The sequence below is a fragment of the Schistocerca nitens genome, chromosome 2 (genome assembly GCF_023898315.1).
Source record: "Schistocerca nitens isolate TAMUIC-IGC-003100 chromosome 2, iqSchNite1.1, whole genome shotgun sequence".
Lineage (NCBI taxonomy): Eukaryota > Metazoa > Arthropoda > Insecta > Orthoptera > Acrididae > Schistocerca > Schistocerca nitens.
Window position 1 is genome coordinate 886,477,146 of NC_064615.1, and position 18,209 is coordinate 886,495,354.

The 18,209-nt window shown below is 39.8% G+C and overlaps 1 protein-coding gene across 2 annotated transcripts in view; it reads left to right on the forward strand.

Annotated features, from left to right (window-relative positions):
* The window catches only part of LOC126237191 (sphingomyelin phosphodiesterase-like), a 373,735-nt gene that overhangs the window by 286,512 nt on the left and 69,014 nt on the right, over nt 1–18,209 (forward strand). For both annotated transcript variants that reach the window (XM_049947067.1, XM_049947070.1), the window contains exon 4: nt 13,760–13,927. In XM_049947067.1, the coding sequence (XP_049803024.1) occupies nt 13,760–13,927 (168 nt within the window). The remainder of the gene's footprint in view (nt 1–13,759; nt 13,928–18,209) is intronic.

The following is an 18,209-nucleotide window of genomic DNA, read 5'->3' on the forward strand; positions in this document are numbered from 1 at the left end:
AGATTTCATCTTGTTTCCCCCTTTTGCCTCAGTTTCATCCTTCTCATGATTTTTCACACGTAAATGGGTGTTTTTTGCAAATTTTTTCGGATGTAATTCTATGCTGTTCATGTAATTTTTCACATTTTTTCCACACCATGGATCCCTGCTCCTCCCATCTCTGTCAAAACAAAAAAGTTTCCTTATCCCTCACCGGAACCCAGTCCCACATACTGTACCTGCATTTTTGCTTGAGTCATGGAATTCCCCCAAATGGCCTTACCATGAAATTTCCCTTCTCCGGCTGTCATCCCTGCTTCTACAATGACCTACAACTGTTCAGGTTCTGCCAATCCTTAGTCCTCACCAACACAGTCCTGCAAAACCATGTCAACCAGGCCCAAACCTCCTTACAGTACCTTCTCTCCAACTGGGAAGTTCTCCTGCTATGCAATCCCAAATTCCTGGAACCCATAACACACATCGAAACTGTTGTCCTCCAGGAACTAGAGCAACATGACAGTGCCACCTCAAATAGCTCTCCACCATGCTCACTATCTTCTCCCACCTTGGAGTACCAATGGCCATCCCCTCTACAGCAACCTCCAAACCTCCTCCATACCCCCTCATAGCTGACAAACCCTGTCTCACAGAGTTACTACATTTACCCCATGCTCCAAAACTCCCTCCCATCACCACACAGAATCCAGAACCTAAACAGACCCAAAACACAGTCATGAGCCTTTCTTCCAGAATCCTTACCCTCACAGAAATGTCAGTCCTTTCCAAAGGCCTCACTTTCTGCCCCACTCGCAAATTCAGTCATGCAGGACTTGTTAAAGACCTTCCCTCTTTCTCCCAGTCCCTACAATGGAAATACTTTTTCGCCACCACCCCAACCAATCAGACTCAACCGAATACCAATGTTGAACCCTGCCTAACTCAGTTCACTCCTCCATCCAACTGCGATCCACCCCCACTGCCCCCAAATCACCCCCTGTTAACTTTCCAGAATTTCTTAACCTTGAACCTTGCCTCACCATCATTCCTCAAATCCCTCAACATGCAAACTAACCTTACATTTGCAGAAAGAACTGCAATTCACCATCTTAAAACACATCCTGATCTTATAATCCTAACGTGGATAAAGACTCCACAATTGTTGTTTTGAACTGCAAGGATTATCTGGCAGAAGGCTCCATCAGCTGTCAGATACATCCACCTACAACCTTGCCACCTTGACCGCATTCCAGAAATCCAACAGGATCTCCAGTCACTCCTCTAATCCTTAGGCCCTTCCCAGAATCTCTCCCTGGAGTCCATCTCTCTACTCATCCCTACCACTCCCTGCAGTCCCACCTTCTACATGCTTCCTAAAATTCATAAACCCAATCACCCAGGACACCCCATTGTGGCTGGTTACTGTGGCCCCAGTGAGAGAATCTCTATTACCTGGGACCTACCCTCCTATATAACAGATACCAACCATTTCCTCCACCAACTCTCCACAGTCCCTTTACCACATGGTGCCCTACTCATCACTATTGACGTCATCTCCCTTTACACTAACATCCCAAATGCCCATGGCCTTACTGCTTTTGAACACTACCTTTCCCAACACCCGACAGATTCCGTACTAACTACCTCCTTCCTAGTCACCATGACCAACTATATCCTCACCCAAAAATATTTCTCCTTTGAAGGCATTACCTACAAACAAATCCATGGTATGGCTATGGGCACCCACATGGCACCATCCTATGCCAACCTATTCATGGACCATCTAGAGTAATCCTTCCTAAACACACAGAATCCTAAACCTCTCACCTGGTTCACATTCATTGATGACATCTTTGTGATTTGGATCAAGGGTGAGGATGCCCTACTCACATTCCTTCAGAACCTCAACTTCTCCTCCATTTGCTTCTCTTGGTCCTACTCAACCCAAAAGGCCACCTTCCTAGGTGTTGACCTCCACCTCAAAGAGGGCTAAATGAGTACCTCTGTCCATATCAAACCTGCTAACCACAAACAATATTTCCACTTTGACAACAGCCACCCTTCCATACCAAGAAGTCCCTTCCATACAGCCTAGTTACCCATGGGCACCACATCTGCAGTGATGAGCGGTCCATCTCAAAATGTACTGAGGGTCTCACTGAAGCCTTCACAAACTGTAATTAACCTCCCAACCTTGTACAAAAACAAATCTCCCATGCCTTATCTTCCAGTCTCCACCACCTTACAAAGTCCCATCATCTCGCCACAGAGGAGCATTGTAACTCAGTACCACCCAGGGCTAAGCAACTGAATTACATTTTCCACCAGGGTTTCAATTATCTCTCATCATGCCCTGAAATGAGAAATGTCCTGCCCACTATCCTTCCCACCCCTCCCACAGTAGTATTCCACCATCCACCGAACCTACACAATATACTTGTCCATCCCTATACACCCCTGCTCCCAACCCCTTACCGTATGGCTCATACCCCTAGATGCAAGACCTGTCCTACACATCCTACCACCACCTACTCCAGTCTGGTCACAAACATCGCCTATCCCATCAAAGGCAGGGCTACCTGTGAAACCAGTCGTGTGATCTACAAGCTAAGCTGCAACAACTGTGCTGCATTCTGAGTGTGCATGACAACCAACAAGCTGTCTGTCCATGTTAATGGCCACCGACAAACTGTGGCCAAGAAGCAAGTGGACACCCCGTTGCTGAGCACGCTGCCAAATAAGACATCCATCACTTTAATGATCCTTCACAGCCTGTGCCATATGGGTACTTCCCAACAACACCAGGCTTTCTGAACTGTACAGGTGGGAACTTTCCCTGCAATATACCCTATGTTCCCGTAATCCTTCTGGCCTCAACTTTTGTTAGTCATTGTCCTCTCCCATTCAGCCCCTTCTCTGTTCCCATTCCAGCACTACACAGCCCTCATTCTTCCATTGCACCTAGTCTTTTTACTTCTCTTCTTTTCTACACCCCCCCCCCTCCCTCTCCACCTCACCACTTCCTCTGTCTAACCTGCTGACTGCATATAGCTGCCCTACCCTCTTTCCACCTCTTCCCTCTGCACTCCCCAACAGCTTGTCACTGTCTGCAATGCCTACCATACTATACCTCCACCTCCCCACCCCAGCCTCCTCCTTACCGCCACTTAGTCGCTACTCCCATCATGCACTGGTGCTGTTGATCACAGTGTAGCCTCAGTTGCCTGAGACTGCAGTCATGTGTGTGTGAGTTGCGTCTGAGTGAGTGTGTATGTGTGTGTTTGCCATCTAATTGTGACAGTCTTTTTGTTGTGTCTATCTGCAACTCAGCATCGCCATTATATGGTGAGTGGCAAATTTCCTTTTCACAATATTAATAAACAAGTACATTAATAAATAAGAGTAATGCACATGATCAAAAATGAAAAAAGAATGAAGAAAGAGAAAAACAAATAAAGCTAATAAAAATTGATCCCTAATCATAGAATACAACTTAAGGCATCAATAAAACAAGAACGGAGACAATGTTATAGAAATACATACCAGAAGTTTGTCTTAAGGGTACTCCTTCTCACAAAGAATTTCTTTAACTAATGTTCATAGCACAACTGTGGACAAATCAGTGAATGAAACACTATAACAACATGAATATCCTCTCTGGACTGACCCAAAAGTTCAGAACATGATCAAAATGTTGATAGAAATCTGATTCATTAAAAGAACAATATACAGGTTGAACATTAATAATACTGAAAAACTGCAGGGATAGAATCCTGTCTGTAGTTGGAGGGAAAAAGGTCCAAACATGTGTCAGAAATGGACGGTGTGCATGCAATGACAACAAATTGTCCCAGAACATGGTACAGAGCTGCATCGCATCCACATCACAACAGATGTTCAAAGTGGCCTCCATAGGATTTCAGGTGAAGATAGTATGGGTTGTCATGCAGGATACACATAATTGTACTTTGGCTTACACCATGTCAGCAGGCCTCTTCCCTGGAGCGTGTACTACAGTATGTCTCAATATCCTGTAGAACTCAGTCCTCCAAATCTGGCATCAGATTAGATTAGATTAGTTTTTTGTTCCATAGATCCTTGCTGAGGAAATCCTTGTGGATGTGGAACATGTCATACTAATAGTATGAACATATACAATACATCATTTGTTTCTATTAAAAAATTCGTCAATGGAGTAGAAGGAGTTGGCCACTAGTAAGTCTTTCAGGCTCCTTTTAAACTGATCTTTATTTGTAACTAAATTTTTTATGTTTGCTGGCAAATTATTAAAGATGAGTGTTCCTGAGTAGTGGACCCCTTTTTGAACTAAAGTAAGTGCTTTTAAGTCCTTGTGCAGATCATTTTTGTTCCTGGTATTGTATGTATGAACTGAGCTGTTTGTTGGAAAAAGAGATATATTATTTAGGACAAATTTCATTAAGGAGTAAATATACTGAGAGGCAGTAGTTAGTATACCCAGTTCTTTGAAGAGGTTTCTACAGGATGTCCATGAATTTACTCCACAAATAATACATATTACACGCTTTTGGACTCTGAAAACTTTTGTTTGACTTGAAGAGTTACCCCAAAATATTATACCATATGACATTATGGAATGAAAGTAGGGAAAGTATGCAAGCTTTTTCATTTTTATGTCACCTACGTCTGCTAACACTCAAATTGCAAATACAGATTTGTTAAGGCGTTTCTGCAGTTCTATGGTGTGCTCCTCCCAACTGAATTTATTATCAAGTTGTAATCTCAGGAATTTAAGACTGTGAACCTCTTCTATCTGCTCTTCTTCGTACTTTATGCATATGCTGGGTGGAAACCTCTTACAGGTTCTGAATTGCATATAGTGAGTCTTTTCGAAGTTTAATGTCAGTGAGTTGGCTTTAAACCATTTATTACTATCCATGAAAATATCATTAGCAGATCTTTCTAGAACTACACTCGATATATTATTTATTGCAATACTTGTGTCATCTGCAAACAAAACGAACTCTGCTTCTGGCAGTGTAACCGATGAGAGATCATTAATGTACACAAGAAAAAGCAATGGCCCTAAGATGGATCCTTGTGGGACACCACAAGTAATTTCTTCCCATTCTGATGATGACTGATGACTTAATTCACTAGTCCCTTGCACTGGTGCGCTTGTTTCCTGTTAGCAAGGTATGACTTGAACCGTTTTGCAGCACTGCCCATAACACCATAGAATTCTAATTTATTTAAAAGGATGTTGTGGTTCACAAAATCAAATGCCTTTGACAAATCACTGGTTCACACAATCACATGCCTTTGACAAATCACAGAAAATATCTGCTGCTTGTAATTTGTTATTTAATGAATTAAGTAATTTTCACTGTAGGTGTAAATAGCCTTCTCGATATCAGAACCCTTCAGAAATCCAAACTGTGTTCTTGATAATATGTTATTTGTGGTCAGATGGTTGAGCAGCTGCCTGTACATTATTTTTTCTAAAATTTTTGCGAATGCTGGCAAAAGTGAAATTGGTCTGTAGTTTGATGGTATCTCTTTATCCCCTTTCTTGAATAGAGGCTTAACATCTGCATATTTTAGCCAGTCAGGCATATGTACAGTCTGCTAGCTCCCTGCAGGTTCGTCTATCTGAAAGGGCCCATGATCACACAAATGTCAAAATGGGCTTGAAATGTTGTTTGATGTGGTTTGTGTTTGTGAGGGTACTTGTTTCAGTATAGCCATACTGCCTCTCAATCGTTTCCATCTTGTTCCCAAAATGAATATCAGACCATTCTGGTGCTTACAATATGCTGCATCAATCATACACCCTACAACACATAAGCAACACATGGCACATAGTCAGGAGGACTGCCATTTGTCAGTGCCATCTTCTGTGGCAACAATGCATTTCCAGACACTGGTACACAGGACCTTTCTCCCTCCATTTCCACTCAAGAATCCGACCCTGCAGTTTGCTGGTTTTATTAATGTGCACCCTGTATCTCTCTCTCTCTCTCTCTCTCTCTCTCTCTCTCTCTCTCTCCCTCCCTCTTTTCAGTCTCACTGAAAGAAATACATGAAAGTGTCACACTCTAAATGAATGATCAAACACTGTATTTTGACATGTGCAGTAGTTCCAGCATAATATGGCATGAAAGCAGGAGACAGAGGTGGGGCCTCATTCTCATAGGTATCAGTGGGGGTCATACTGTCCATCTGTGATGCATAAACTCACTGCCTCTGTCCCAGGAAACCCTCTTAAATTTGCCTGTATCGTCCCATGAATCTCACTGACATGGTGGTAGTCATGACTGAGTGTCTCCATGCATTATCAGCATCCCATTGTGGAGCACTGATGTTCATTATTTTGTTACTCCTGTGCAAGGATGGCTTGTTATGTCTCTTCTGTATGTCCCCGCAGCAAGAGACAACACTGACCATGGTGCGCTATCACATGACAGCAGTCAGCTGGTCAAGTGTGATGACACATCCTGCTTATCTCTCACAGAATTGGTGCATGAGATGACATGTCATGTAATGGTATGCCTCCTTGGAGCACCAGTCATGTTGGATGTCACTACCAATTTGGATTGATTTCACACAGATCAAGTGATGGTGAGTCTTGCATCTTTGTCTCGCTGAAAGCACAAGTGACCAGTCCGTGCTCCTACACTACCTGGAATACTTGACAGTTGCACCAGTGACCTGTCACAACCACTTACATGCACACCCCAGCTGTGTCACCAAAACTCAGTTTCATCAACCCTAGTGCACCAAAAGATGGCGGCTCACCACTCAAGGTCATCACCACAGCAAGGAGCCTTGTCCAGCTGAACCAATGGACTGTCCATCAGTGAAGGGGTGAAGGGGGGGGGGGGGCAGGAGGGGGGAACTTGTAGCAACCCTCTGTATTTTCTGTCCCACTTGAGGCTGTGGCCTGTAACAGCCTTGTGCACTGTTTGACACACACTCACTTGTGTCATATCCAAGTTCTAGCAACAACACCTTAAATGTTTCCACATCATCCTTGCATATCTCTGTGAGGATGATGTGGCACAAATGCATAGGCAGCTGTGTAGTACAGATGTGGATCAACTCCACTGGCCTGTACGCTTTATACAGGAACTGGTTGCAATAAAACATGTGTTTGAATAATCACCTGAGACATGAGAAGCTGGACTGATTCAAGTTTGGCCACAGGATAGTGCTGTGCTTCATATGATCCTGTGACACCTTGAACTGATAGACAAGCTTGTTGAAAATCTCTTACTTAATTACAGTGTTGCACTGCTGACTTCATTCGTACGGTGGGTTCACTTTCAAGATAACTGCTCAAGTATTCAATTTTGTGTGCCTCAGCCAGGCAGCTGGGAGAGAAAACTGAAACTGTTCCAGCTAGGCCCTGGGCTAGATCATGCTGCAAGAAATTCTGAATACTTCAAACTTCCTCACAAAGAGGAAATGCTTGAAACTGAATCCTTTCATTTCCTCCCCATGAGACTGTTTGCAAAGATTCCTGTTTTGCTCCCACCTGCCCCCAATAACACTTTCTTCTTTGTTATCACATTCCTCATCATGGCCAGACTCTAGGTCCTGCCTATTTTTTCTGGCACTTGCACTTCAGTGTCACACCTGAGGGGTTCCTCCACGTGAGCCACACATTTTTGCAGTATGTACGCAATATCTCTGTGCCTCAGATTTATCTCATATGTCCCTGCTGAAATTTCAACAGAGAGCGCACCTCTTTGGTATCACTGACAATGACCAGTGTTGTCTTCTCACTACTTTCACTGACAGAAAGGCTCCCTACTTTTTCTGCTAGCTTAGCAACCTCATCATTCTGTTGCTGAGTCTCATCAGCATTAGTGAGCTTTATACTCTCAACCTCCTATTCAAGTATGTGAATCACCTGGATACTGTCTGCTACATGGCCCTTAATGGACTCAGGACACTGTGCCCCAGCTTTTTGACAGTGAATAACTCACTTGCTTGCACTGGTACTGCTCTTCTAATGCATGGAAATTCCCAACAAGCCATGCCTCTCATGCCTTAATCTCTTCACTAATGTGCAGCTGCTCCACTTCTATGATGCCGGGGTGCTGCTCCACTAGCTCAAATTTACCCTCAAGTTCAGTTACAACATTGGTTCACATTTTAAGAGCAAGATCATTTAGCTTTTCATTAATTTTGTCCCCTAAATTTTGTGATATTTTTGCACTGTTGTCTGGATTTTACAATGTCTGGAGATGATATTTCATTGTATTCTTCATATTCCTTCATCAAAACCTGCATTAGCTCTGCCATACTTAACTATTTACTGGCAACATGACTAATTGCAGGCGCAACAGTGTCCTCACTCTTACACTGGGAATTCTGTCCTACATATTGATCCTCAGGCTTGGTCGGGAAAGGCAGTTGCACACTTTCCAAATTTAGAATTGTGACATCATTGCTAAAATCTGGCTTGGCAAAATGCTCACTTTCTTATGTGACCCAGGATGAACTTGGGTTCTTGTTCTCTACAGTCTTCAGCTGATCGACTTCAGAAACTAGGACCTTTCCTTGTTTGATGTTGCTTCTAACTTGTTGCATCAAGTGCTACTCTTGGAATGGTTATGTGTATCCATATTTGATAACCAAACCAGCAAAAAGTTACAAAAGGAAATCCCTGAACACAAATACTTTTACCCCCAAAAATACAAATCAAATTAACATGCAAAAGTTACAGGAAACCTAAGCTAAAAAATAGTTATTCACAATCTAATAATACAAGTTGTCCTCACATGCAAGTTACATCCCTGTACAGTGTGATGAAATAAGATAAGAAAAAGAACAATCAAAACAGAATTTACAGTGGAACAAACATCTTGAGCAGTATCACCATTATAATGTCATACTGAGTAGGATACATCTTATTTTCAAAATCAGCAGTATAATAATCAGTTTCCTAAAACTGAGGAGGAAAATCACTCAAAAACACTGGATCATCTGTACCACTGAAAGTATTTGTGTGGCACAGCTTTTGTAAACACAGCTCAGCTTTATGACCATGCCTCTGGCAAAAGAGGCATTGTGGACTTCTTGGTGTAGACTGCAACCATAAACTCCCATGGACTCACTGTGGGCTGAGCATAGACTGACTGAGCATAGATTGACAGGAGAGGCCTGGTGGCACTGGTTATATTATCATGCGGATGAGAACACTCCATCTGGTTGATTGGCTGCCAGCAGCTGTGATGACTGTATGCTCTTTGGCTCTCTGCATAACCTGATGTCATCAGGCAGTTGATTGGTGCCTATGCAAGGTGTGGCAATGTAGTTCCATTGGCTGCAGTGCCCTCTTGAGGCACCAGTCACTATCAGCCTCATCAAATGTCCGGTCCTACTGATTATACAACTGGAGAAATCCTACCATACCAAGGGATGTCATCTGTCAGCCACCAGAGGATGTAACAGATTTCAAGTCTTCCAAATCTCTATTGAAATATTACTCTAATACTGGATCTTCCACATCAACTTCCAGTCCTTCTCCAATCATGTCATCAGACCATTCCTTCCCCTCATACAGACTCGTTCCACATGTCTGCTCTCTGCTCTTTGTTTAACTGTGGAATTCCTGTTACATTCTGAATGTTAACAACCTTACTTTTAATTTCACCAAATGATGTTTTGACTTTATGTAAGATGAATCAGCTCTTACAACGACCATTCCTTTTCCAGTGTCATCAAGTTTTTCCTGTAGCCATTTCACCTTGGATTTCCTGCGCATCATATTTATTTCATTCCTAAGCAGCTTGTATTACTTTATTTCTGTCTTTCCCTAAACATTTTTGTACTTCCTTCTTTCATCTATCAAGTTCACTATTTCTTCTGTTACCCCAGGTTTTTTCACAGTTACCTTCCTAACAGCTATGTTTGCTTGTCCAATTTCTGTGACTGCCCTTTTCAAAGATGTCTGTTCCCCTTCAGCTGAACTATCTACTGTGTTATTCATTACTGCACTATTTACAGCCTTTTAGAACTCCAAATGCATCTCACTGTTACTCAGTACTTCTGTATCCAACTTCTTTCCACACTGATTATTTCATGTGATTCTCTTAAACTTCAGTCTATGCTTCATCACTACTAAATTACGATCTGAGTGTATATCTGCTCATGGGTACACCGTAAATACATTTGGTTTTGGAATCTCTGTCTTAGCACAATAGTTATGTGTCATTCAACCCACACCATCTGATGAGAGCTTGCTAAAGATAGTATTTTGCTGCAGCGACCTGCCACAGCAGCTGGAAGTGACCACCAGCTGTTAATGCCATCAGTTACTGTCTGTATATGTTTTCAAAACTGCTCACAACTGCAGCAACATAACTTTATTTATTACTTGCCTTTTTATTAACTTTATTCAGAACTCGTTTTATCCCAGAACACTGCTCTATGCCTTAAACAGGAGGGTTCTCCAGTACTGAAGGGTTTCAAGTAAAAGATACAATTCAGAAATATTTCTGTGAGCCTACAAACTAATGATTACAACTGAGAAAGGAACATATGCTCTAACTTTGAAAATAGAGTGATTCTGAACTATTATTACTACTAAAAGTAGCTATTGTTGTAGCCTGAATATTGTAAAACTATGCACTGCAATAGTAAGAATAAGGTGTAAGGGTACCTAAACAATGTTTTTTCATTCCGTCTTTGATCTTCTATCACACGTCCATTGAAAGCACATTCCTGAATCCAAATGTTTGCAATCATACAGAACAAGATAATTACCCACAAAAACTTTACAAGTTGTTCACCACTGTTAGCATCACAACCTTTTATTGCCATTACAAGATATGATGCTTACCGCATTTACTGCAGCCAGGAGCTGATGTGGCTATCACTGCTACTTCAGGAGTCAAAGCTCAGCAGTTGCAAGAGACAGTTGATGATATCAAGATAGTTGGCTGCCAAGCAGTTCCAGCAACAATTGGTCCCTTGCTTAGCCTAGACAACAGTAGACACCTGCCAGCCATGACTGCAGCCACCAAAGTGGGCAGTTCAATCGAAATAGTATCTGCAGAAGTCAAAACTGATAAATCATACCATTTAATAAATTGTACACAGGGTTCCTGGCCCATCCTTACCTTCAGGAGGTGAAATGTGTAGTACTCGTACTTCCAGCAGATATATAAAAGTAAGTATACACTTCTTAACTTTCAGAACTAACAGTTCCTTTCTTGAGGAGGGGAGATGGATATATTTGGAAAGGTTAAAAGGAAGGGCTGATCTCTTGGATCCTAGAATGAGAGAGACCCACTTTTAGTATGTACAATGGTACACAAAAATGAAGAAGGATGTCAGAGAGGTCAACATCACACATTGGTAAGCACTGTGCCAGCTTCAGTACATAAATGATGAGGACCGAGTGAGATGCAAAGATAGATTAGTGGGAACAGAAATGAATGGTGCAATGAGGAATTATGAGAGAGAAAAAAAAGAAACATTTTATGAGATTAAGGACATGGGGCATTGGGATACAATGATGTGTTGGAGGGCGAGTTCCCATCTCTGAAGTTCATTGCAGAAAACTAGTATCAGATGGGAGTACTCAAATAGCTTGTGTAGTGAAGCAAGTACTCTGGTCCTTTGAATGATGCTGTAGAGCATGCTCAAGCTGAATTTCTGCAAGGTAGACATTTGTGTGCGCTGTGGTTTAAATGTATAATAAAAGTTTTTAGTTTCTAGATGGACACAGTGTTCCCATAGACAGTGAGGCTAGAGGGTATACTATGTCAAGCACCTGAAGATGGGTCCTCAAGGTTCAAAATGCATTGTGCTTATAGTTACTACTTCTCAATTCATTGTTAATGAGTATTTAGCTGTCATTACACTGCAACAGAAATCTGAACATTGGCTGTACATCAAGTGCTAAAAGTAAGACAGGTTGCCTCACTGTTGGATTGCCATTGATCAAGTGAAACTTACCAGGACCAAAACTAGTAACACAAGTAGTCATAGAACATCTTTTCCAGTGAAGAATATATCAAAAAATTGAGGTTCATTTCAATGTTTGAGATGATGATAACATTACACATTCTAGGTGCTGCGAGGACAGTAGTGGTTCCTATTTCAGGACATATAGACAAAAGCTTACTCTTTAAGCCAACAATAATATGTCACAAGAGGAACAGTACTCTACTGTACTTCCTACACTTTGTACGTTTCTAGAATGGAAAGGAGTTCTAACAACTGGTACAATGGAAAGTACCTTTTGCCATACTCTTCACAGTGGTTTGCAAAATATAAATTTAGATTGTATGTAGATGTGTACAACTAAGCGTCACCATGATGGAGGTAAATAAGAAACATTATATGCAACACAGAAGAGGGTTGGATCAGTTCTGACTGAGAAAATGTATTAAGAAAATATGAGTGCAAGTGGGAAAACAGCCATTACTGTATCATAAATTGAGGATGTCCCAGGAAAGGCAATCTTAGTGACACATAAAATTAATAACAGTCAGCAATAATGCATACAGACACAACTGTAATAAAGACCACACCAGCTCAGTTGTGGGATAACAATTGTCACTGTCTATGAATATCTGCACCCACCATCATTATGGGAACCAGGAAGGTAGAAAGAGGAACATCAACACCAAGTTCATTAAAAATATCAGGGGGTGTGGAAGGTAGCCAGATGAAAGATGCAACTGAAAAGATTAATTTCATTCTGTACAGGATAAAGACATATGTGTTGATCATTTTGTGTCCCACAACTATGGTCAGGGTGTGAACAGCATTTAATAGCATTTATACAACTATCATCTCTCTCCACTATGCACTCTAGAGTGTATTACAAGGTAGATACAGCTACAGGAATGAACTGAATTTTTCTCATAATTTGTGGATTTTGTGCTTGTGACTCATTACAAAACTTTATAATTTAGAGATCACTGTGGGCAACAAAAACCAGTAATTATATAGAAGGCTGTTTATTAGTAGGTAAACAGCATTCTACTTTTAAATGTGTTTCTTTCCATTATTACTAAAATGATCTGTTTTTGTTGCTAGTATTATTATCTACAAGGGCATGCTGAGAAGTAATACCTCTGAACTTTTTATACCACAAATCTTAAGCTTCTTAAATCAAACAAACATTATTACCATTCTACATTTAATTCTTCATGTGCTAGCATTTGCAGCCATCTGCCGTTAGAGGTATAACATGGTGGTGTGTAAAGTAACTGGGTCAGCATGTGAGAAACATTGTGCTGTAATAGAGTTTCGAATTTGAAGAGTTTCTCCATGCATGGAGCACCCTCTCCTTCAGCATGATGACAATGCCAGACCACACATGAGCGCTGTAACATCTTCCAACAATCTGGCACTTAGTGTTCACTGTCATCAGTCATTCTACATACAGTCCCATCTTGGCCTCATTCTATTTTCATCTGTTATCAAAACTTAAAGAACACATTTGAAGACTTCACATTGATAGTGGTCTTATGCAGGCAGAGGTGAGGTTGTGGCTCCATCAACAAAGTGAAACATTCTACTATGCCATTGCCAACAAACTAGTCTATTCTTGGGAGAAATGTGTTTGTTGCCAGAGTGACTATCTTGTGAAATAAATATGTAGACATGAAGAACAGAGATGCAGAAAGTTAATAATATTTGTTTTATTTAAAAAGCTTTAAGAGATTTCACATTAAAAAAATTTGGAGGCATTGCTTTCAGCATGGCTTGTATAGTGATAAACCGTCTTCTATGATGTGGCATGACAGCTTATAATATTTACTTTATTTTACAGGATACAGTGGTGTACATAATTGATAACACCCCAACACTGACAGGAAATCAGATATGTAGTGTTCTTCTGCAGGACTTAGACTGTGCAGAGACTGAGCCTCCATACGAATGGACAGTTGATATTGATCTGGGTGAGAAACCACAGTATGTTCCTCCATCAGATCCAGTGGTATGTTTCAGTACTCTGTACTGCATTATAAGATATACTATTTTTAATAGGACACTGGGAGAGAAATATATAACAAATATTCCAAAAAGTTACAATCACATATATTTATTCACTTCAGTTTTTAAGCAATCACAATTATGTTCTGAGGTCCTTTATCATGATATATTATTATTATTAGCGAATGTCCCCATGGGAGAACGATAAGCAGGTGATTAACATTTCTTAATGTTCTTCTTATTTTCCCAGTATTTCTTCATTGCCTCCCCAAAGGCCTTCTTCCTTTCTTCGGTCCACTTTGGTCGGAAAGGTTTAGATTCCGTCTCTGGAGTAAACTTCCACTTGTCGATTTTTCTTCTGAATGTATCCCGGTCTGATGTGTTTGTTATGTCAATTTTTGCCTTTTTCAAATCCTTCTTAACTTCAGTTACCCAGGGTATTGTTGCCTTAAGTGATGTCATATAGTCCAATAGACGTTTAGTTAACCTGTTTCCAGGTAATCTGTCTATATGTCCATAAAACTTCATCCGCCTCTTCCTGATATCTGCCTCGATGTTTGATATTTTTTCGGTTGTCTCGGTAGTCTGCAGCCTGTATCCATCTTGTGTGTATCGTGGTCCTAGGATTTTTCTAATAATTTTTCTCTCTCCTTTCTTAATTTCGTGTAAATCTAATTTTCTATTCAGGGAGAGTGTTTCACTTGCATATGTGACTGTTGGTTTGATGACTGTGTTGTAGTGTCTGATTTTAGTGCCTTTTGATAGACATTTCTTGTTATATATATTTTGAATAAGTCCGAATGCTTTCTTGATTTTCTGTAATCGGTTTTTTTGTGCTATTTTCTCAAGTCCTGTTGGTTCAATAACTTCACCGAGATACTTAAAGTGCTTGACTCTAGTTATTTCACCATACTTTGTTTTTAGTTTCGAAATATCTAATTTTGAGCAGATGAATTCTGTCTTCTCAAAGGAGATTTGCAGGCCAACCTTCTCAGCACATTCTTTAAGTGTCTCAATTTGTTTTACTGCTGTTTCTTCACTGTCAGTTATAATTGCCAAGTCATCTGCAAACGCTAAATAAGGGATGTTCAATTTTCCTTTACCTCTTCCTAGTTCAATTGGCTTCCACAAGCTTTGTTTCCTTAGTGTTACTTCCCACTCTTTCATAACTTTGTCCAAAACTATATTGAATAATAGTGGTGAGATCCCATCTCCTTGTCTTACTCCTGTTTTAATTGAGAATGGTTCCGAAATTTCCCCTCTGAATTTAATTTTTGATTTGGTTTCTGTTAGTGTTTGTTCAATTAGTTTTCGGGTTTTAGTGTCTAGGCCTCGTTCTTCGAGAATGTGACATAGAGACTGTCTGTCTATGGAGTCGTATGCCTTTTTGAAATCAACGAATGTGCAGATTATTGGTTTTGACCTGATTGCTTTAATCTTTAAAATAGTTTTAAGGTTGAATATCTGTTCCGGGCATGATCTATTAGGACGAAAGCCTGCTTGGTAATCTGAAATTGTATGTTCTAGTTGTTCTTGTGCCCTCTTTAGGAGACATGCAGATAGAATTTTGTAGGTAACTGGTAAAAGTGAAATGCCTCTGTAGTTGTTTACGTCTGATCTCTCTCCCTTTTTGTGCAATGGGTGAATTAGTGCACACTTCCACTCCTCTGGGATATTTTCTGTCTGCCAAATTTCTTGGATGATGCTAGTGATCTCTTTTAACGAATTTGGACCAAGGTTTTTCAGTAGTTCAGCTACAATTCCATCTTCTCCCGATGATTTATTATTTTTGAGTTTTCTAATGTGACTATAAATTTCTTCTTGAGATGGTGGTAGTGAAGTCTCATTCGTGTGTTCTGGTTGTAATCTGGGGAATCTTGTACTTGGTTGTGGGCAATTTAGGAGTTGTGAGAAATATTTAGCTAGTTCTTGGCAATTTTCTTTGTTAGTTAGTGCCAATTTTCCATTCTGTTTCCGGAAGCAGAGATTTTGTGGAGTGTATCCTTTGATTTGATTTGCGAATATTTTATAAAAATCTTGAGTGTTGTGGTTCTTAAAGTTTTCTTCAATTGTGTTTAGCTGTTCATTAAGGTATTTTCTTTTAGTTTGTCTAAGTATTTTAGCTGTTTGTTTTCTCACTTTGAAAAATGTTTGTTGTGTGGTTTCTGATTTGTCACAATTGTAATTTAAAAAGGCTTGTTGTCTCTCTTCTAATGCGTTATCACAATTCGAATTCCACCATGGATGCTTGGATATTTTCTTTAACGGAATCAAATCTCTTGCTTTCTGTATAATTTTCGTTCGGAAATCTTTCCAGTTGTTTGTTGGTTGTTTATCCCATGCTTCTGTAATTTCTGATTCCTTGATATTTTTCAAGTCAAATTTGGGAATTAGTGGTGATTTCCTTTGGCGTTTCCTTTTTGGAGTGAATTTAATTTTAACTCTGGTAAGGTAGTGGTCAGAATCTATATTTGCCCCTCTGCGGACTTGAACGTCGTGTATCATGATATAATACTATCAACAAAAGTAATCCACTTACTGAAATCATTGCTCATATCTTGACTTTTGGTACACAACATATCTCATAAGAAACATGATGGTAAGGACAGCCTACAAAACAGATAACTGATTCTTGGCTTTGGTGTTTCATTTTCCCAGCTCCAGAACCCCGTGGTAGTTTTGAAAAGATTTTGTAACTTTTCGCTTCAAAAAGCATATGCCAAATAACAGATGTCTTGATTAAGATCAAGCTTATTAATACAGGAAATAGATTTACATTAGACCCTACTTGCAGAAGTAGATAACAGAATTAAGAAACACAGCAGGTGTAATAACACTGCTTGTTACTTCACAGCTTTGCACACATTTACCATAAAATCATACAGACAAACAAACTAAATAGTATTATATTTAGCAACATGGTTGGCAAATGTAAGAGAAATGTAGAAATTAAGTTATTATGAATATGTTGATTTTTTTCTGTGAAGCAATAGAAGGAGAAAGTATGCCAGAACTGGGTGATAAATATCAGTAAAGTAGTTAAGTGCAGGACGTACTGTTGTCATTCATGATATAAAGTAGCTGAAAAAGAATCATAATGAAGATGACTGTGTTATAATCATTACATATGTACACAATAATATTTATAATCATTTATTTTATTATATTTATATTCGTATTCCTTAGATCGTTTAATGCCTGTGAGATGCTAGGATGTGGAACAAAAGTAGCTCAGTTATTGAAATTATTGCTCATACCTTGACTTTTTGATGTACAGTTTATCTCATAAGAAACATGGTGGTGTAGACAGCCTACAAAACAGGTGGAAATCAGATCATGGTTTTGTAGCTGTATGGTACGTTCTACTACTTATGTGGCTTATCTGTTACTCAGCACCTCCTATTTACAGAAATGATTAGATTTACTCACTCAGAACTTTGTTGTGTATTGCTTAACTAAATGGAATGACCTTAGTGAAAAATAAATACTGAAAAGGGTAAGGTAACCACTCAGCATATAAATGAGACATTGAATTGCTGGCAGACACATAAACAAGACAGAAACTGTTTCAAAGCTTTCAGACAATGTCATTCCTTGCAGCTTTTCTTAAGTTAGATCAAGTTTAGCTAAAGTTTTAGTCTTGTTTATGTGCCTGTTGAGAGTTAAAACACTTCACACAAGTCCAAAATGTTGGTAGAAGTTTTACACGTAGATTAAATCTTACAAAAGGTAAAATCAGCAAGCAGTCATTGTTGATAGTGTTATTTATTAGGAATAAATTGCACTATTATTTGTTTGAAACTGATATTCATTGTCTGGTGGCTGTTTGTCTTTATAATTCCATTTAACTGATATGTTGAACATGAAACGTGTCACCTTCAAGATTGGGCTGAAAGTTTTGGTTTGGTGGTGTCATCAAAAATGGAAATGTTGACTGCTTTTGAAGAGTTCATATTTTGCAGAGTAATAAACAAGATTCAGTACATTTACGAAGTTTAGCACTACCATCGCCCACTATTAGCAGGCGAGGGCATTACATGCTTGTCAAACTGGCTGTCAGCAATTCAGTTGTCGAGAATGATTGCCGCAGCTTCAAAATGCTTGAAACAGTCAATGACATCGCTTTTCCCACCAAAAACTGCACAGGTATCATTCGTATTGCAATTACCAACACAAAAAAATGAAATAAAAAATTTACGTCCGTGAAATAAATCTTTGGCACTCTTCCAAGTTCTCAACATCATAAAAAAATTACTTTGTCGGAGAAAAAGTTTAGGGATATGCAT